The sequence below is a fragment of the Portunus trituberculatus genome, chromosome 50 (assembly GCF_017591435.1).
Source record: "Portunus trituberculatus isolate SZX2019 chromosome 50, ASM1759143v1, whole genome shotgun sequence".
In the NCBI taxonomy this organism is placed as follows: Eukaryota; Metazoa; Arthropoda; class Malacostraca; order Decapoda; family Portunidae; genus Portunus; species Portunus trituberculatus.
This window is the reverse complement of record NC_059304.1, coordinates 2,360,389-2,380,943: the sequence shown is the minus strand read 5'-3', so window position 1 is coordinate 2,380,943 and position 20,555 is coordinate 2,360,389. Positions and strand designations below refer to the sequence as shown.

Genomic DNA, 20,555 nt, shown 5'->3' with positions numbered 1-20,555 from the left:
GAATCGCCAAACACTTCATTAATACGCGCTTATTTATTGATGGCATCATGACACAGCCCAGAGTGAACTCATAAATGAGTAATAGAATGGAGTATGTAATTATTCGTCACTCGTCTGCTTCCCGCCATCACTCCCTCCCTTCCCTTCCCTTCCTTCGCCTGTCACTCTCTCCTTCCCGCCCGTCGCCTCCCGAGCCCTGCAGAGTCACGCAGCTGCCTCACTGCTTCCCCGTGTAATTCCTCCTTTCCTTCCGTCCATTACCTATGCCTGAGTCACGCTAATTGTCACCCTCACCCCGTCATTACCTTCTGTGCCCCTCCTCTCACTCCTCGCTCTTTCTCTCTTCCCGTCACGCATTGTCGTTCCCCTCTCCTTGCGCAACTCTCACCGTCCCTCAAACTCGTCTCTCTCATTGTAGTCTCCTCTCCCTGCCACTCTCCCTCGCCGCTCTTCGCCAAAACACCCCACAGCGCTTCCTAATAATTCATTCCCCGCACTTTACTCATTACGCCACACAGCCAGCCAGCCAGCCTCCCTCTTTCGCTTGCTGCCATGGGCCCTCTGGTGCTGAGATTGAAACTGTCCACCCTCTCCGTCTCCCAGCCTTTCCAGCTATGCCTTATACTCTCTATCCCTCCAACATACATATATACAAACACGTCTTTAGGTGAAAAAAAATGTGTGTAGCTTTTAATGAATTGATAATAATGTTTGTATGTTTCTGCTATATTCTGTCTATTCTCTCTCTCTCTCTCTCTCTCTCTCTCTCTCTCTCTCTCTCTCTCTCTCTCTCTCTCTCTCTCTCTCTCTCTCTCTCTCTCTCTCTCTCTCTCTCTCTCTCTCTCTCTCTCTCTCAACTCTCTCCCGTCTACTCCTTTCTCTCATATTTTCTCTCCCATGCCTTCCTTTCATGGTTCCTTTCTCCTTCCTTATAACTCCTAATTCATATCCCCTTATTTTTTCTCTCATGCCTTTCCTCTGTCCTCCTCCTCCTCCTCCTCCTCCTCCTCCTCCTCCTCCTCCTCCTCCTCCTGTCCTCACCTGCCTCGCGTATTTTCGCCTCGGTGCAAATTCAAGTGTTATTAATATACTAAGTTTAAATGGAATGTAAAAATAAGGATAAGCACTGTAATTTATAGCCCTTAGAGAGAGAGAGAGAGAGAGAGAGAGCGTCCCTCCCGCCCTGATTGCCTGTACTCAGTCTTATTACCTGACGAAGGGGCGGAAGGGCAGGGACTCTGAAAGAAGGACGGGAGAAGGAGGAGGAGGAGGAGGGGATGATGGGGATGGTGGTGATGAGATGCAAGAACGTGAAGAGAACGGGAAGAGACCAAAGGAAGACTAAGAAGATGAAGAGGGAAAGAGGGCCAGGAAGAGAGCACAACAAAAGAAAAACGGGAGACAGGGGAGAGGGGGGGTGGAGGGGAGGTGTAAAAGAAAGGGTGATAAATTCATCATCATCATCATCATCATCATCATCATCATTATTAACAGGAAGAAGTTTAGGCTGGATAAAGAGGGCGGGAAGAGGAGAAGGTAGAGAAGGTTGATAGGCATAAAGGAAATAGTGATAGACCTTCTTCATCATCGTCATCATCATCATCATCATCATCATCATCATCATCATCATCATCATTAACAACGTCTTTTTTTTATTTCCAGTTAGTTTTTGTCTTTTTGTTTATTTCCTTGCCAGAAAAGTAGGAATTAGAAGATAGTTTGTGTCGAAGTCTCTCTCTCTCTCTCTCTCTCTCTCTCTCTCTCTCTCTCTCCTGTCTTGAGTTAATGAGGTAGAAGATGATCCTCTTAACTTCATACTATGGACCCACATTTTCTTTTGCTTTTTTTCGCGTGGTGAGTGTTTGCCATTATTGATTTTTCATAGGGAGGGCGGTTTCTCATACGAAGTGATGCTCTCTTTCTCTCTCTCTCTCTCTCTCTCTCTCTCTCTCTCTCTCTCTCTCTCTCTCTCTCTCTCTCTCGCTTTCATAAATCTCTCATGGGACAAAATAATAATATTCGAGTTTCTGAAAAATTAACGTATAACAAGATTTTTGTCAGGGTAATGAAAGGAAGAAAATGATGATGAAATGAAAATCTGCTGCGTTGAAAGGGAAAGGAAATGTTAAACCTTTGTGTGTGTGTAGCACAGCGCCGCCTTTCCCAGAAATTAAAATTAGTGTGAGCTTGTGTCTCTCTCTCCTCGCTGATCCTTTCCTGTGATTAACACCTGTAGAGTGAGACTGAGGGAGGTGTGTGTGTGTGTGTGTGTGTGTGTGTGTGTGTGTGTGTGTGTGTGTGTGTGTGTGTGTGTGTGTGTGTGTGTGTGTGTGTGTGTGTGCGTGCGTGCGTGCGTGTTTCCTTTGGAGCTGTATTTTTTCCTGTTACTGTTGTTACTGTTGTTGTTGGGATTACGCACATATTGTACATAAATTCATGTATATACAAAAACACACACACACACACACACACACACACACACACACACACACACACACACACACACACACACACACACACATTTCTATTCAACGATGGAAAAAAATTAGTCTAGCAAACACCAACAGCTGCATATATTAATCTTCATCCTCAAAACACACAAACATCGTCATTATCATATGCATTCAAGAACAGTTATATATATAGTGTGTGTGTGTGTTAGTGTGTGTGTGTGTGTGTGTGTGTGTGTGTGTGTGTGTGTGTGTGTGTTTATGTGTGTGTGCTGTATATACTGAAAACAAGTGACTATTATTACTATTTTTTTTTAACCACCATCACATTACACTCATCTACCTTCCAAAAGAAGTCATCCACTGCTTTGCCATAACCACCATCACCATTACCACCCCTAACACCATCTCCTTTCCCCTTACCCACTACACCACCCATCTCCCTTCACCTTACCATCATACTTTCCCTTAGCGCTTCTTTATAACCCTTCCATACCCTTAACACCACCTCTCATCCTTCACACCACCCATTATACATCCCTTACACCAGTTCTCGTTCATCCTAATCCCTCATACTTACTCGTTACACTCCCTTAAACCAATCCTTGTTATTTCAACCCTTCATACCAACCTATTACATTCCATCAACACACCCACCATACCTTCACACCTTTGTCCAATCAATCACCCGTCGCCTCTCCTACTCTCACAGACAAACCACGCCTTCAGCTAAGCCTGGGGCCACACTTGAGCCTGGAGAGCGTGGAGGAGGGCGACCAAGTGACCTTCACGTGCCAGGTGGACGCAAATCCCCAGGTGACGGGCATCCAGTGGGCCCAAGACGTAAGTAACTGAATGAGACGAGGGTATGAGGGTTTGAGTAGAGTAAGAGAAGGTGGGAGGTCACGAAGGGTTAGTTAAGGGAAGAGATGGTAGGAAACAGGAAATAAGGAAGGGATGGGAGGGTATTCGAGATATGAAAAAGTAGGAATGTAAGATGAAATGGGAGTAGTTATATCATGTGATGAGAGGAAATGTGAGGAGATGGGAAAAAGGAGAGTGAAAGGACGAATATCGAAGGAAGAAACAGAGAAATAGGCAAGGATGTGGGCGTGTAGTGAATGGCAACTCAAAGGAAATTGTGGAAAGAGATGAAAATAAATGATATAAATTAAAACAGAATGGAAAATGAGACGAAAGAGAAGTGATGAAAATGAAAATGAATTAAATCAGTGAGAGAGAGAGAGAGAGAGAGAGAGAGAGAGAGAGAGAGAGAGAGAGAGAGAGAGAGAGAGAGAGAGAGAGAGAGAGAGAGAGAAAGGAAATCAAAGAGAAAATGAGACAATAAAATGATGGGAAACCGAATAGAAAAAAAAGAGAAAGAAAAGTGAAAGGCAAGAAGAGGAGAAACTGATAATAGGAAATAAAGCAAGATAAAACGCAGAGGATTGGTAGGAAAGGGAAAGAAGAAATGAAAGAGAATGATAAATAACTGGAGACAAGATAGAGAGGTGATAGGCAAGAGGGAAAGGAAAGAGAAGGAAGGCAAATGAAAGATACGAAGGAAGAAGATGAAGAAGAAGAAGGGGAAGGAAGAGGAGGAAGACCAAAGAGGAAAAATGGAAAGTTTGCTAGTGAGGGACACGGGGATAAGAAGAGTTTGAAAAGTGGGAGGGAGGAAGGGTAATATAGGCATGACAGGAGGAGGAGGGGTAGGAGGAGATGGAGGAAGAAGAGGAAGAGAGGAAGAGAGAGAGGTAAAGAATTAAAGGAGTTTGGAAAGTGAGAGAGAAAAGAAAGGTGATGTAGGGGAGAGTTAGCTTGGAAAAATGGGTCAGAGAGAGAGAGAGAGAGAGAGAGAGAGAGAGAGAGAGAGAGAGAGGCATGAATTACCTCCTTAGTCAGTGGAACCGACAGAACCTTCACAAACTTTTTCAATTGTGGTGGATGTTCTTCCTCTTCCTCTTCCTCTTCCTCCTCCTCCTCCTCCTCCTCCTCCTCCTCCTCCTCCTCCTCCTCCTCCTCCTCCTCCTTCACTACCTTCACCATTCCACCTCCTTCCCTTTTCTCAAACTGCTGTAAATTCCTCCTTCTTTTGGACAGTGGGGAGAGAGAGAGAGAGAGAGAGAGAGAGAGAGAGAGAGAGAGAGAGAGAGAGAGAGAGAGAGAGATGAGGGGGTGGGGAGTTGAAGGGGACGAGTTTGGAAAGGAAGTTAAGGGACACGATATGACAAATGACTCAGAGAGAGAGAGAGAGAGAGAGAGAGAGAGAGAGAGAGAGAGAGAGAGAGAGAGAGAGAGAGATTATCCTAAGACAACCCGTTTCTCTCGCTCTCTCTCCCTCCTTCCTTATCATTGCAAGTTGAAGAGAAAGACAAAGAGAGAGAGAGAGAGAGAGAGAGAGAGAGAGAGAGAGAGAGAGAGAGAGAGAGAGAGAGAGAGAGAGAGAGAGAGAGAGAGAGAGAGAGAGAGAGAGAGAGAGAGAGAGAGAATTTGTAGTTTTGTCTAAGCCTCTGATCTGCCACCAAAGAGACTCCCTTCCTAGGCCTCCTACAGGTAATAGAAGCCTAATGACCTCTCCCCCTAGGCCTCCTCCTCCTCCTTCTTCTCCTCCTCCTCCTCCTCCTCCTCCTCCTCCTCCTCCTCCTCCTCCTCCTCCTCCTCCTCCTCCTTCTGCGTCTTTCCTTCTACTTATATTGGGAGTGGTGGTTGTCTTTTCTCTCCTTTCATCCTTCTTGCCCTCTCTCTCTCTTTGTTTTTCCTCCTCCTCCTCCTCCTCCTCCTCCTCCTCCTCCTCCTCCTCCTCCTCCTCCTGTTCCTTCTCCTCTTCTTCCTTCTCTTAGTGCTTCTCCTCCTCCCGTCAATCTCTCAAGTTCCTCATCAGCCCTCTATTCCTCTGCCTCACGTTCTCCTCCTTCTCCTCCTGCTCCTCCTCCTCCTCCTCCTCCTCCTCCTCCTCCTCCTCCTCCTCCTCCTCCTCCTCCTCCTCCTCCTCCCCTTCAAAACTCACGTCGCCCCATTATCCTCTTGCTATTCTTTCTCCCCCTCACTCTCCCTTTTAACTTGTACGACAGCAACTCTCTCTCTCTCTCTCTCTCTCTCTCTCTCTCTCTCTCTCTCTCTCTCTCTCTCTCTCTCTCTCTCTCTCTCTCTCTCTCTCTCTCTCTCTCTCTCTCTCTCTCTCTCTCTCTCTCTCTCTCTCTCTCTCTCTCTCTCTCTCTCTCTCTCTCTCTCTCTCTCTCTCTCTTTCTTTCCTCTCGTTCACCCTTTCAACTTAAATATCCCTCCTATTCACTTTCTCTCTTATCTCATCCCTCTCTCTATCTTACTTTCTCTCTCTCTCTCTCTCTCTCTCTCTCTCTCTCTCTCTCTCTCTCTCTCTCTCTCTCTCTCTCTCTCTCTCTCTCTCTCTCTCTCTCTCTCTCTCTCTCTCTCTCTCTCTCTCTCTCTCTCTCTCTCTCTCTCTTTCCTCACTCGTTCATCTTTTCAAATTAAATCTCCCTCCGTTTTTCGCTTTCTCTACGAATCTCACTTCTCTCTCTCTCTATCTTGCTTTCTATCTCTCATTTCTCTTTCTTTCTCTCTCTCCGTACAGGGCGTGCCTCTACAGACTAATTCCTCCATGGGGGTGCGGGTAGGCGGTGACACTCTGCTACTGGAGAAGGTGACCAGAGCCTCCACGGGACACTACACCTGCGCTGCTGCCAACACTGAGGGCGCTAGGACGTCAAACCCCCTCCATTTGGCTGTCATGTGTGAGTACTCGGCTTTATTTTTTTTCGGTTCTATTTTTTCGTTCGTCTTTGCCTTTTTTTTTTTATCCTTTTCTCTCTCTTCCTTCATTCATCTTCACTGTGAGTACTGTGTGATTTTGCTTTTTTTTAATTTTTTTTATTTCTTTCTCTTTTTTTCTTTGTTTCTCATCCTTTTCTTCCTTCCTTCCTTCCTTCTTTCTTTTCTCTCTATTTGGTTGTGATGTGTACTGTGTGTTTGCTTTCTTTTAGTTTTCTTTCTTTCTTTATCTACTTTTTTTTCTTTTTTATTCGTTTTTCCATCCTTTTCTTCCTCCCTTCTTTCTTTTCTCTCTACGTGATGTGAGTAGTACTGTGTGTTTGATTTCTTTTTCTTTTCGTTTATCATCTTTTTTTTTTCCTTCTCTCGTATTTTTGTCCCGTGATGTGTGAATATTGGTCTAGTGTCAGTTCTTTTTTCTTTTTCTTTCTTCCTTTCTTCTTTATTTCTTTTTGTCTCTTCCTTCTTCTAAAATTGACTTACATGTGAGTACTGGGGCGGTGTCTTTCTTCTTTCTCTTCTTTTCTTTCTTCCTTCATCTATTCCTTCTACGTATGATCGTTTTTCCTTCATCTTGTCTTCCTTTTCCTCCTCCTCCTCCTCCTCCTCCTCCTCCTCCTCCTCCTCCTCCTCCTCTTTCTTACCACGCCCGCATATTTAAGCCTCTTCCATTGAATCTCTTTACAGACATACATACATACATGCATTCACACAATACATACTTGTGCTTATAAATTATGCATACAGACAGACAGACAGACAGACATGTTTTCCAATATTAATTACTCCTTCCTTTTTCTGTCTTCTTCTTTTCTGCTTCTTTTCTTCTTTTCGCTCCGTGAGTCACATTTATCTTATTCTTTCTCATTTTGTATCGTTTATTTTCATTTCTTTTCTCCTTTCCGTCATTTTTTTTTCTGTGTTTCTTCACGTTTTCCAATTTATTTTTAAGTCTTTCCTTGATTTGATCCGTTTTTTATTTTTTTTATTCGTCTATCTCGTATCTCGTTTTCTTTTTAGCTCTGTTTTCCTTTTTCGCTTTCTTTTCTTTTTGTTTTATGAATTTCTCCTTTCCTTCTTGTAATTTGTCATTGTTGCTGCCTCCCTTCACCTGTCCCTTCTTCCATTTCTTCCTTCGTCGGCCTCCCTTCTTACTTCTCCTCCTTCTTCTCTTTCTCTTTCTCCTTCTCTTTCTCTTCCTCCTCTCTTTCTTTTCTTCTTTCTTTCCTTTCTACTATTGTATGTTATGTATATGTCTTCTTTCCGTCTATTGTCATTACAATTATTGTAGTAATAGTAGTAGCAGCAGTAGTAGCAGTATATAGTAGTAGTAGTAGTAGAAGTAGAAGTAGAAGTAGTAGTAGTAGTAGTAATAATAGTAGTAGTTGCAGTAGTAGTAGTTAATGTTGTGCTTGATATATTAAAGGAAAATTCTCTCTCTCTCTCTCTCTCTCTCTCTCTCTCTCTCTCTCTCTCTCTCTCTCTCTCTCTCTCTCTCTCTCTCTCTCTCTCTCTCTCTCTCTCTCTCTCTCTCTCTCTCTCTCTCTCTCTCTCTCATTAGTTTCCATTCACCCCAAGATGCCTCCTTAGCGGTTAGTTTCCTCCTTTATCTCTTCTCTCCTTCATCTCTCTCCCTCCTCTTCCTCCTCCTCCTCCTCCTCCTCCTCCTCTCTCCCTCCCACGTAATCTTTCTTCCACCACCGTCATCTTCCTGTTTCTCATTTCCTTCCTTTTATTCTCTCCTCCCATTCCTCTCCTTCTCTTTTATATTTTTTTCTTAACCCTTCTTCTCTTTTCTCCCTTCCCTCTCTTTATCCACCATTACCTTCGTCTTTCATCCTTTCCTCCTGCCCTCCCTTCCTCCCTCTCTCTCTCCCTCCTTCCTTCTTTTCTTCATTCTTTGGAAGTGTGAATGTGAAGTTTCTGTCTTTCTATTCTTTGGTTCTTTCTTTTTCTTTCTTATCCTTTCTCTTCTTGTTCTCTTTATATTCTCTTTCTTTACACTTCTACTATTTTTCCTATTTTCTTTTTTCTCCTTCCGTTGTTTTTTGCATGCTCTCTCTCTCTCTCTCTCTCTCTCTCTCTCTCTCTCTCTCTCTCTCTCTCTCTCTCTCTCTCTTCAATTTTTCCTGCATCCCTTTAATTTTTCCCTTCCTTCGTCTCCTTCTTCGTTCTTTCCTTTCTCTCTTGTAAGTTTATTGACCTTTTCCGCTCATTAGTTAGTGTCTGTAGCGATGTTTTCCTTCGTGTCCTGCCCATCTCTTTTTGTCCCCCGTGTATCATTTGTCTCCATGGAAACTGTCAGAATATTTACGAGTATTCATGTGACTAACGCTACGGGACGGTTGTGTATGTGTGTGTGTGTGTGTGTGTGTGTGTTTGTATTCCCCTAATCTGCATGTCTTCAGCTCCTCTTATCTCTTCTTCCTTTATATGTGTGTCTGGCTCCTTGTGTGTGTGTGTGTGTGTGTGTGTGTGTGTGTGTGTGTGTGTGTGTGCGGTCTGTAAACGAGCATATATTCTCTTCCTCACTGCCTCGGTATTAGCCTGCCTGCCTGCCTTCATCCTGTCCGTCAGTCTGCATGTCTGCTTGGATGGTTGGATGGATGAATGGATGGATGGGTGGCACTTATTCATCATGCTTTCTATCTCAAAACTTTATTCTGAGACACTGCGTGCATCTCCATTACTTTCAAAAGACTGAAAGGTTTAACTTACACAGGTTTTTAAGGTTGTTTTTACGGTTTTAATGACGAATTTACAAGACTTCTACATCATCAACTACTGAGACACTCTTGAGAACACGGGTAATCATCACTGTGGCCTTTAAAAATAGTCGTGGTTAGAGAGAGAGAGAGAGAGAGAGAGAGAGAGAGAGAGAAAGCGTGTCAGAATACAGGACTGATTTTTCCCCATCCCGGCAATGCATGAGTGAATGTAAAACTGTGATTCGCTCCTCATGCATCTTCCTGTCATGTCACTGTCTGGTTTTTGCGTTCTTCATTTTCTCTTACGTCCGTCAGTCCTGCCTTCCTGCCCTGCCATTCCTCATAACGCCTATTTCTCATCATGTCCTTTATTCCCATCTTACCCGCCTAGACATTTCTCATTTGACATCCATGCCTCACAATCTCACAATTCCTCATTTTCCTCCCGTCCGTCGCTCTCACATTCTTCCTCCGCAGTCCCGCCTACGTGTTCTGATGGCCAGCAGACGGTGTACGGCGCAGCGAGGCACGAGCAGCTCCACGTGCCCTGTCAAGTTCAGTCCTACCCCGAGCCAACCTTCTTCAGGTGAGTGCTGAGCCATCCATTCACGCTCTTGTGTTCTCATGTTCTTGCATGAACAATTAATGGATATGTCTCTTGGTGGCTTTGTGTGGTGGGATGCGAGAGTGGACTGGTGAGGGTATTAAATGGGTGTAAATGGGTGTAAATGGGACAGATAAGGAATATAATGGGTGTAAATGGTGGGGTGCGAGAGTGGACTAGTGAGACCATTAGATATGTGTAAATGAGGGTACTCTGGAATCTGAAATCCACGGAAAAAATCTTCAGAGTCCATTACTTTTTTCATCACATTTAGAAGCATTTGAATCTCTCTCTCTCTCTCTCTCTCTCTCTCTCTCTCTCTCTCTCTCTCTCTCTCTCTCTCTCTCTCTCTCTCTCTCCTTTTCTACTTGCATCTACTTACACTCACAATTACTTGATTCACTTACACTTATACTTACAATCCTAACCCAGTCCACATAGCAAGCAGCAGGTCTTCATCAGGTGTTTCCTTGTGCAGGTGGGCGGTGAACACCTCGACGGGCGTGGTAGACGTAGCGCTCAACCTGTCTAGCAACTCAGGGCGGCGGTCGGTGGTGCGCTACATGCCACAGACACATCATGACTTTGGGGAGCTGCTGTGCTGGGCCACCAACCGCGTGGGGCAACAGAAGAGACCCTGCGTGTTCCGGGTCATTCCTGCAGGTGGGTGGGTTGGTGGGTGGGTGGGTGGATGGGTGAGTGTTTGCTTAAACGCTTGCTTGCTTCGTGTGTGTGTGTGTGTGTGTGTGTGTGTGTGTGTGTGTGTGTGTGTGTGTGTGTGTGTGTGTGTGTGTGTGTGTGTGTGTGTGTGTGTGTGTGTGTGTGTGTGTGTGTGTGTGTGTGTGTGTGTGTGTGTGTGTGTGTCCATTGCTGCGTCAATTTGCTTTACGTCTTTTCCGTTCCCTAGTAGGCACTGCATCACTTAGCTCTCTCTCTCTCTCTCTCTCTCTCTCTCTCTCTCTCTCTCTCTCTCTAATATGGCTTTTTTTTCTCTCCCTCCCTCGCCCTCATTCGCGCAGCCAAGCCCGAGGCGGTGCACGGGTGTGTGGCGGAGCGCAACTCGTCCATGCCGGCAAGCTACGTGGTGCTGACGTGCTCTCCTGGCTGGGACGGCGGCCTCAACCAGACTTTCACGCTGGAGGTGCGGCAGGCGGCCCGGGAGGAGGTGTTGGAGGCCTTCAGACACGCTTCCAACCCGCTCTTCATCATTACTGGGTAGGTAATGCACACTCAAGACACTCGGACACTCAGACACTCATACATATCTCATCTCACCCACTAGTTCCCTCCTTTTCATCTATCCCTTCTCTCACCAGTAGTCATTAACACCCACCCTCACCCCCACCACCACCTCCTCCTCCTCCTCCTCCTCCTCCTTCTCCTCCTCCTCCTCCTCCTCCTCCTCCTCCTCCTCCTCCTCCTCCTCCTCCTCCTCCTCCTCCTCCTCCTCCTTCCTGTACAGCTATAATTACTAGTCATTGCTCTTACCACCTCCTCTCATCTCATTCCCCGCTGCTCTCATCTGCCTCCCTCCACACCTCTCAACACTCACCCTCACTCACCTTCACTCCTCACTCCGCGTTTCACTCCCCAGGCTCAAGGTGGGAGTGGAATACCTGCTCACAGTCACAGCGGCAAACTCCAGGGGCTCCAGTCCACCAGTGACCCTCAACTACACTGCCACCGCTGCCTCTGCTGATAAAGTGGTGTCTCCGCATTCCCACACCTCCCTGCTGAGTATCATGCCCCTCCTGGTCCTTCTCCTTGGTACCCTGGTAGCTGTGTCTGCGTGCGTGGCTGTGGGCGTGCTGCTGGTGAGGCGAGGGAGGGACAAGAGGAAGGCCAGAGCGAAATGTCTCTACGCAGGCCCCCTCAAGGATGACTTAGAGAACCATGACCTTCACACCATCGTCTGTGTGAATCGAGGTAGGTGGTGGTGGTGGTGGTGGTGGTGGTGGTTGGTGGTGGTGGTGGTGGTTTCGTTCGTATCTTCTGTTTAGTGTTTCTTTTTTCGCTTTTTCTTTTCTCTCTCTCTCTCTCTCTCTCTCTCTCTCTCTCTCTCTCTCTCTCTCTCTCTTCTGGCTTTGTGTTTGCTGATTTTTTCTTCTCTTTCTCTCTTTTCTCTCTTATTTTTCCTCGCTGTTCTGTTTCGTGTTTTGTTGTCTCCTTTCTTCCTATTTTTACTTTTTTTCCCGTCTTTTTACTCTCTCGTGTTTCTTTTCATTTTCCTTTTCGTCTTTTTCCTTTCGTCAGTTTCCTGTATCATTTTATATGTTGACTTATTTACTTGTTTATTCATTCGGATTTTCGTTTATTCAGTTTTCTATTACTTCGCTTTTTTTTTCTTTTGCCTTTCAGGGATTGTATTTATTTCAATTCCTCCTCCTCCTCCTCCTCCTCCTCCTCCTCCTCCTCCTCCTCCTCCTCCTTCTCCTCTTCTTCATTTTTTCTCTTTCTTTTCTCTTGGAAATATTTTCGAAAAAAAAATTTTTTTAAAGTAATATTGAAAATATAATTCGTTGGTCAGATCTCATCTTGATTACTATGTGCAGTTTTGGTCGCCATATTACAGAAGAGGTATAAAAAACTGGAAGAAGTTCAACGTGGGGTAGCAAAAGTTATTCAGAGGGTAAGACACAGACTGTACGAAGAAAGATTTAAGGAACTTAATCTTTTTAATTTCTCAAAACGTAAAATTGAAGTTTGCAGAATATTTACTGCTGACGATTACATTACAGTTGACCGGTCAAATGTAACAAGAAAGCGGACTAGTTCCAAAATAATTGGACAAAGATTCTCGTCAAATGAAACTAAACATTTGTATTTTGTTCGTGTTGTTAATGCTTGTAACTCTCTTCCCTCTAGTGTAGTCGATTGTGAACCTCAAGAATAGATTGGACAAGTATCCATCTAGACAATAATCTGCAGTTAAGATACTATCCCTTGTTCCGAAAATTTATTTCTACAGAAACAGATTTCTACCATAGTGTGGTGTGGGCGGAGAGTTGGCTGGGAGTGCCAGACAGTAGTAGTCAACTCTTTCCCACCACTCTTAGTTGTAGTGATAATGATACTTTACTGCATTCTGATCCTCATCAACATTTCCATACATTTTCTTTTCATATTGAATGTTTTTCCTTATTTCCTGCCAGCTTAGGCTAGAGGGAGTGGTGGGTGGGGAGTAGTCCACATACAGCTGAGTAAGGGCTAGTAGGCCTGCAGCGGTTTGTTCTTCCTTTGTATTCCTTTGTATTCCTCCTTCTCTCTCTCCTCCTCCTCCAGACACTCTCGTAACTCTGTCTTGCCTTCCATGTCTTGCAATTTCCCTTCTCTCTACCGACCAGCTGACTATCTTCTCTCCCTCCCTCCATTCCCTCTTTCCCTCCCTCTCTCCCTCCTTCCCTCCTTCCTTCCCTCTCTCCCTCCTTCCCTCCTTCCTACCACAGCCATCATTCCATATAAGCCCCATCCCTTTTCCTCCTCCTCCTCCTCCTCCTCCTCCTCCTCCTCCTCCTCCTCCTCCTCCTCCTCCTCCTCCTCCTCCTCCTCCTCCTTCTCCTCCTCCTCCTCCTCCTCCTTTGGTCACATTGCAAGACTACCGATTGTCTTTTGTTTCCCGTCAGGAATTACTTCGGGGTCAGTCGGGTTACTGGGAGAGAGAGAGAGAGAGAGAGAGAGAGTGTTTTAAGAGCCGGAAAGATTGGTTGCGGTGTTTCTCTCTCTCTCTCTCTCTCTCTCTCTCTCTCTCTCTCTCTCTCTCTCTCTCTCTCTCTCTCTCTCTCTCTCTCTCTCTCTCCTGATCGCCATTACATTCCTCTATCCAACCCAACCTATCTTCCCCTATCCCTCCCCTCCTCCCTCCTTCCTTTCCTTCCTTCCTTCCCTCTTTCTTTTCTTCCTTCCCTCCTCTCTCTCTCTCTCTCTCTCTCTCTCTCTCTCTCTCTCTCTCTCTAAATTTTTTCCCATCTTTTCTGAATCTCAACCCACTATTCTGGTTTTCTCTTTCTTTTCTTCCCTCCCTTCTTCCTTCCTTTCTTCTTTATTATCTTATTCTCTAGGATCATTTCATCTCTCTCTCTCTCTCTCTCTCTCTCTCTCTCTCTCTCTCTCTCTCTCTCTCTCTCTCTCTCTCTCTCTCTCTCTCTCTCTCTCTCTCTCTCTCTCTCTCTCTCTCTCTCTCTCTCTCATTCATTCTTCTTTTGTTCTTGATTCCTCTTTGTATTCGTTCATTTATTATTTATCTGTGGCTCTATTTCCCCTCCCTTTTCTTAACCCTTTCTTTCTTTATCTTTCTCTCTCTCACTCCCTCCACCCTTTCCTCACTTTGTTTATCTTTTATTCTTTCCCATTTTTCTCTTTATCCAGTTATTATACTTGTGAGTTCTTCATCTTCTCTTCTCCTTTTGTCTTCCCCTTCTCCCCTTCTCCCTTTCTGTCTCTTGTCTCTTGTTCTTTTTTCCTTCATCTCTCACGCCTGTTCTTTTCTTTCCCATCTCTGTCAACCTTAATCTTTTCCTTCCCTATCTCGCACCTTTGTTCTTTTCCTTCATTTTTCTCACCCTTGTTCTTTTTCCTCCCCAGAGTGTGAGAAGGAGGAATTGATGCGGTCGACAGGGACAGCAGTGGCTAACCTTTACGTGTCGCCTTCAACCCTTCTGAATAACGTAAGTGGAAGGCTGCGATAGAGGGAAAAAGGGACGTGTGGAAGTGTGGTGATATCAAGGGTAGGGAAAGTGAAAGTGTGGAAATATTGAACGTGTAAATAGGAAATGAGGGTGGTGGAGAGTAGAGTAGAATATGTGGATGACGGGATGGACAGGTGAGGGTATTAGGAAGTAGAGAAGTGTGGATATTTTATGGGTATGTGGTATTGTTGAAAGGCAGAGGAAGTGGATAGGGAGAGATGTTAGAAATTAGAAGGGTTGGATTTTTATGGGTATGGTGCATTGTTGAGAGAGGCTGACGGAGGAATGGACAGGTGAAGGCAACAACGGAAAGTAAAAAGTGGATAAATATAGTTTGTGAATGTATGGAATTGTTGTTGTTGTTGATGCTGTATGAATTCTGTCACTGACCCTTTTGACTCTTAAAGATGATATGACACTTCTTGACTTCATATTCGTAATACTAGATGAATTGTAATAGATAAATGAATTAATAAAACGACAGGTATTAAAAATTTCAGAGAGAGAGAGAGAGAGAGAGAGAGAGAGAGAGAGAGTTGTGTAATGTGACAGGTGTTGCTGGTGGTGGTGTAGCAGGTGAGTGGCAATCACCGCTCTAACACCATTAATTAAGATCACAGGTGTTCGCTCCACCTGTCACGGGCCCCAGGTGTCAAAGGTAAAGGTAAAAACAGGTTTCCATCAAATGACAATAAAAATTAATATAACAAATCAAAAACCCAAATTAGAAAAAGAAGTTGCTTTTATTCGGTGTCAAAATTGTTCGCTCTTTTTTCGCACGAGAGTCCCATTTTTCATGTATTTTATTTGAAGCTCAACTGGTAATTCATGCGACTATACTTTTTTTCTTTGCATTTCCACATGTGCTGTGTTGGAGCTCCAGTGAACGTCGTTATTCATATGACATATATCCTTCCTTGCTGCGTGTGTCGCGTCTGTGTGTTGCATGTGACGGTGAGGACAGGTGGAGAGACGTGGACAGACAGACAGACAGACAGACAGACAGGCAGACAGCCGTAAGGAAGAAGGAAAGGAGGGATTAAGGAAGCAAGGGAGGGAGACAGTAACAAATTAGAAATAGAGGGAAGGAATGGAAGATAGAGGGAGGATAGATAAGAGGAAGGTAGAGGGAAGAAGAGATGGAAAGAGATTATATCATTGTAGGATAAAATGTGTTATTCGTTTTGATAATTTCTCTCTCTCTCTCTCTCTCTCTCTCTCTCTCTCTCTCTCTCTCTCTCTCTCTCTCTCTCTCTCCGACACAGTCTAGCCTGACGCCCAGTGTGGATGGTGACATGCCACTCCGCGAGGGGATGCCCGTCGCCCCACTGGCCTCGCTGGACTCCCTGGGCCGCTGCTCCACGCCCTCCTCCACCTCCACGTCCAAGACCACCTCCTCCGCCTCCTCCAAGTCCTCCCACGTGTCCTCCGCCACGGTGGCCCTCAACCCTGACTATCTGGCTAAGGACCCCGAGTACCTCATGAAAAATCCCGACCTGCTCATGAAACACCCGGAATACCTTTCCAGAAACCCGGACTACGTCATCAAAAACCCGGATTTCATGCTAAAAAATTCGGATTACCTGCTAAAAAACACAGATTACCTGGGGAAGAACGCTGATTACCTCATCAGGAACCCGGAGTACCTGGCCGTGAGTCCCGAGTACGTGGCGCCCAGCTCTGAGTATCTGTCAAAGCGGACGGAATACATGAGTCCCAGCGCGGAGTTCCTGGCGCGGCGGGCTGAGTACCTGAGCCAGGAAGTGGACTGCCTGGGCAAGTGTCGGCCGCTGCTAGGGGACCAGAAGCGGCCGTGCTGTCTCAACTCACACAAGGAGAGCTCCGTCTAGCCGCCCCTCCAGAGAGAGAGAGAGAGAGAGAGAGAGAGAGAGAGAGAGAGAAGGAGGAATAGCATCACTGGAGTACTCGGCGCAAAACTTTAGCAGTTACTAAGGAAACAGATTCACCAGGAACAACAATAACCATAAAACACAACGCTCCGCTGCAGTACTCGCAGAATCAGCTGCTGCGGCGACACCAAGCAAACACAGAAACCTTAATGGCGGGAACGACCTGGACGACCTGCACGACCTGCACGAGAAGGAGAGAAAAAGAGAGAGAGATTCACCCGCCACCTTACAGAAGCAGGAGAACGGCTGGCAATCACATGGTGGCGCAGTGCTCACACCTCCAGCTCCTACGGCGTGAGGCGCGGCGTGATCCGAGGCACGCGCTGAGAGAGATGCAATAGCTGCTCCTGTTGCCTGGACTGGATTAATGGCGAAGACTTAGTGGCGGTGCTAAACAAGAGGCGATGGAGGAAGAGGGAGGAAGGGAGGAGAAGAGGAATACAGGAGTGTCTAGTGGCTAATGTATATACGTGAATGATGACACGAGATTAAGGAAGAGACAGTAACACGGCGGCAGGCAGAGAGAGGGAGAGAGACGAGGTGGTGCAGGTGACCCTCTCAAACAGCGATAACAGTGACGAGGGTGCGTGTCTCCGCCTCTCGGTGCATCTCCGCAGGCAATATCAATAGTGACGAACGGTGCTCAGGGGAAGTTACGAACTCACGTAAACCCGCAGTGCTGTTCCCCTTCCCTCCTTCAGGCCGTGAGTGACAGTGCAGGCGAGTGAACTAAACTGTGAGGTGATGCAGATGCGAGGCTGAGAGAGGCGAAGGCAGGTGAGGCAAGGCGAGGCGAGGCGAGGAAGGGAGTCTGGTGAAGCACATTAATTCTCTGGTGTAGTGATGCATTTAGTGTGTGTGTGTGTGTGTGTGTGTGTGTGTGTGTGTGTGTGTGTGTGTGTGTGTGTGTGTGTGTGTGTGTGTGCGTGCGTGCGTGCGTGCGTGCGTGCGTGCGTGCGTGTGTGTGTGTGTGTGTGTGTGTGTGTGTGTGTGTGGAGATTACACCTCATTAAGAAGATTAACAAGGCTGGTGAAGCAAGACGACCAGGAGGAATAATAAGCTGACTTTGCACACTGACTCCCTCACTCTCATGTCTGCCCGCGCATCAATAATGTATTGTTCCTGTCCTGTGTATAATGCAAACAGAGAGAGAGAGAGAGAGAGAGAGAGAGAGAGAGAGAGAGAGAGAATGGCCGCCTTACTCCTATCACTAAAATGAGCAAAAACCGTCGCACAAAACCAGGTATCTTCATGTCTCTCTGTCATGCAGGTTGTCAGACCTACTTGCGTGTCTTCGCCTCGTGTGTCTCCTACTTTCCTGAAACTGACACTCACTACAGAAACATATCATAACTTCATCAACACTTGACACGCTGACGAAGACCTAAAGAACTTAGTTTCTCAGATTAGGTCCGGAACTCAAGCTTGGAAACGTCCTCTCTTGCACCCGTGAATGTTCAGAATGTTCTCTCCTGCAGCGCCTCCATGACACGCCGGCAGGAGGCGCTGACGGAGGAGAGGCAAGGCGGGAGTTAAAGTTTTATACATATGCATATGATACACATGACATACATATCTCCTTGGGTGCTGCGGGTGACGGGAAGCAGAAATGTGATGCTCATACGTGGATAATGCATTGAAGTTTCTCTACCTAAATGTCCTCTCTCTCTCTCTCTCTCTCTCTCTCTCTCTCTCTCTCTCTCTCTCTCTCTCTCTCTCTCTCTCTCTCTCTCTCTGAAACTTGACCTCCGCGCCACCTCACGAGGTTCAGAGATGGACGTCTAGTATGCAAATGGCCACCCTGAGTGTGACTGGCCGGAGTGAGAGCACGGAATATTGGAGTGTGTGTGTGTGTGTGTGTGTGTGTGTGTGTGTGTGTGTGTGTGTGTGTGTGTGTGTGTGTGTGTGTGTGTGTGTGTTGGAATTGCCTCTTGATAAACCTTAGATGTACCTGGGTGACTTCGTGTTTCTGAGCGTGTGTGCTCGAGAGAGAGAGAGAGAGAGAGAGAGAGAGAGAGAGAGAGAGAGAGAGAGAGAGAGAGAGAGAGAGTACATACTCATACCCCACGACTACTTGCATCAATAAAAAACCAGTACCATATCATATAGAGCAGCTGGTTATCTCATCTCGCCCTCGTCTCGGCCTCGTCCTCATCTCCGCCATCGACCTACAGCGGGATGGTCAAGTGAATGGCCTCGCGGATGGAAAAATACACCGTCCGTAACGACCAACTCGCCTCCTTCCCGTGCCCTCCCTCGCGGCGGTGGTGGTGGGGCCTGGTCTGCCAATAACTAGCAGCCCTGGCAAAGCTGACTTACGTATCGGCTATCGTTCGAGGGGCCGCGGGATGGTCCAGTGTGGAGAATGTCTCGTATGATCTGTGGGACTCGAGGAGGCGGAAGAAGAAGAGGAGGAAGAGGAGGTAGGGGAGGAGGTGGTGGAGATACGTATAAGAGGAAAGGAAGCCTACGATATGAAACAAAATCCATGATGGAAAAGGAGGAGAATAAACGGTAAGAAGATTGTCAGTGTAATAATGTGACGGGAATGATAAAGAAAACGAGAATGTTAGGGAGGAGCAGAAAAGATTGCCGGTGAAAAATAAATAGTATGGCAGGAAAAGAGGATTTGAACGTGGAAAGGAATCCAGAATACTCAAGAGAACACTGTTGTCTTACCTGCTAATTATGTGTGCTTAGGTGCACGTGTCCATGACCACTAGCTGTACTTGTTACCACCTCCACCATTCCCATACACACACCACGTTGTAGTCACTATTGTTAGCCGTTCTCGTACCCCAGCAGCTGTCCCCGTGTGCGGCGCTGCTTTTCACCTCAGTCCTGAGGCTGGCGGCGCCGTCACGCTGACACCCAGGTATTGTTTGTCTCACCAGCTGACCTGTGTACCCGCCTCGCCATGTTTCACTCTGTTCATCGCATTCTATTCACATTTATCACCGAATCATGCTTGTTTTGCAATATTCGTCGCCGCCCTGCACAGGACTCTGTAACTTTGCTCGCGGCGGCGACGAGTTTGGCTCAGAGGACCGCCTCCGTGAGACTGGAGTGAATGGAAAGGATGTTTATACTCCACACCACCTTGGGTCATGTTATCATCACCATCCATGTTGGTAATGCCACACTGATACTGTTAGGATCCCTGGGAGTCAAGAATACGTGAGCATTAACTTATTAAACTGCGAGGGACAGCAAGTGGCGGAGTATTGGAACCTGACGTCACGGGAGCCGCCTCAAATGCTCCAAGGTTGCCAGTCAGCCCAACACCGCCAATATGGAAGTGTTGCGGCGGGAGACTCACACGCAGGTCTTTTAATCTGTGTTTATTGGTAATTCGTGTCTGCAAGTAAGAGAATCCCATCACCATAGCAGCTCCTCTTGAAGACAGTCTGGTCCGCCTCTCCCTTCACCACCACCACTGTGAGTAACGCCATTAGGTCAGTAACCACCACGCGGCCACACACCCGTTAGCCCGCACCATTGACTCCAATTCCTGACATTACATTAGGGGGCATGAGTTTGGTGGCGAGACACTGGGTGTGGGAGGCTGGGAGGAGTGACCAGCACGATGCCTGTCTGGCAACGCTGTGCTCTGGGGTTTATTGCTTCGAATCTCGCCGTGTTGGTTCACTTGACTGATTCACAAGTAATTTTTTTCTTGACTCTTCTCTTGTCGCGACATCACGCTTTTCACAGATGATGGTGATGATAGCGATGGTTCAAATATTTCATCCATCTCCGAGTGGGCGGTTCACGGAACGACGGTTTACATTACGGTTCACAGCGAGACAGTGAACCAGGGACTCGAGGCTGGTTCATTTCATCCACCCATTTCACTCATCATCCATTATTATCAACCATGTTTGCTTTCTGTATCATATATTTCTTTTCTCTTGTCATTATGTAGACTTACTTTCGTTATTGTATGTAAGCGGTTGGTTTAATTGTGTACAGTACCCAAAAGTGACCTCTATGCTAACTCGTTGTTTTTGTAAGTACTTGTTTACCTGCTAAGGATTTGTAAGGCTGAGTGTGACGGCCGTGACTCAATATTTGCGTCACGCCGCCAACTGGGACCGACCGTCACGAGGGGAGGCGAAAGAAAGGGGAGTACTTAAGGGTATGGGGAGGGGAAGGGAGGGTTTTTGGGATGGGATTGTGGGGGGATGAGGGAAGAAGAATATTTAGTGACAATGTAAAAAAAAAGAATAAAAATGTATCAAGTTGTAGAATTGGTTTTGTATTTCATCTTTTTATCCATTCGTCTCTCTCTCTCTCTCTCTCTCTCTCTCTCTCTCTCTCTCTCTCTCTCTCTCTCTCTCTCTCTCTCTCAAAACTTTCATAACGACTGACAAAAACAAGAGTTGAGAGAACAAAAAAGTTTAAT

General features: G+C 46.3%; 1 protein-coding gene across 1 annotated transcript in view; it reads left to right on the top strand.

Moving 5' to 3' along the window:
* Positions 1–18,218, top strand: part of LOC123499546 (nephrin-like) — an 82,436-nt gene extending 64,218 nt beyond the window's left edge. The window contains exons 8-15 of the mRNA XM_045247650.1: positions 3,163–3,293; positions 6,046–6,205; positions 9,428–9,536; positions 10,033–10,217; positions 10,574–10,769; positions 11,149–11,480; positions 14,136–14,218; positions 15,505–18,218. Of these exons, the coding sequence (XP_045103585.1) occupies positions 3,163–3,293; positions 6,046–6,205; positions 9,428–9,536; positions 10,033–10,217; positions 10,574–10,769; positions 11,149–11,480; positions 14,136–14,218; positions 15,505–16,089 (1,781 nt within the window). The 3' untranslated portion in view covers positions 16,090–18,218. The remainder of the gene's footprint in view (positions 1–3,162; positions 3,294–6,045; positions 6,206–9,427; positions 9,537–10,032; positions 10,218–10,573; positions 10,770–11,148; positions 11,481–14,135; positions 14,219–15,504) is intronic.
* The last annotated feature ends 2,337 nt before the right edge of the window (positions 18,219–20,555 follow it).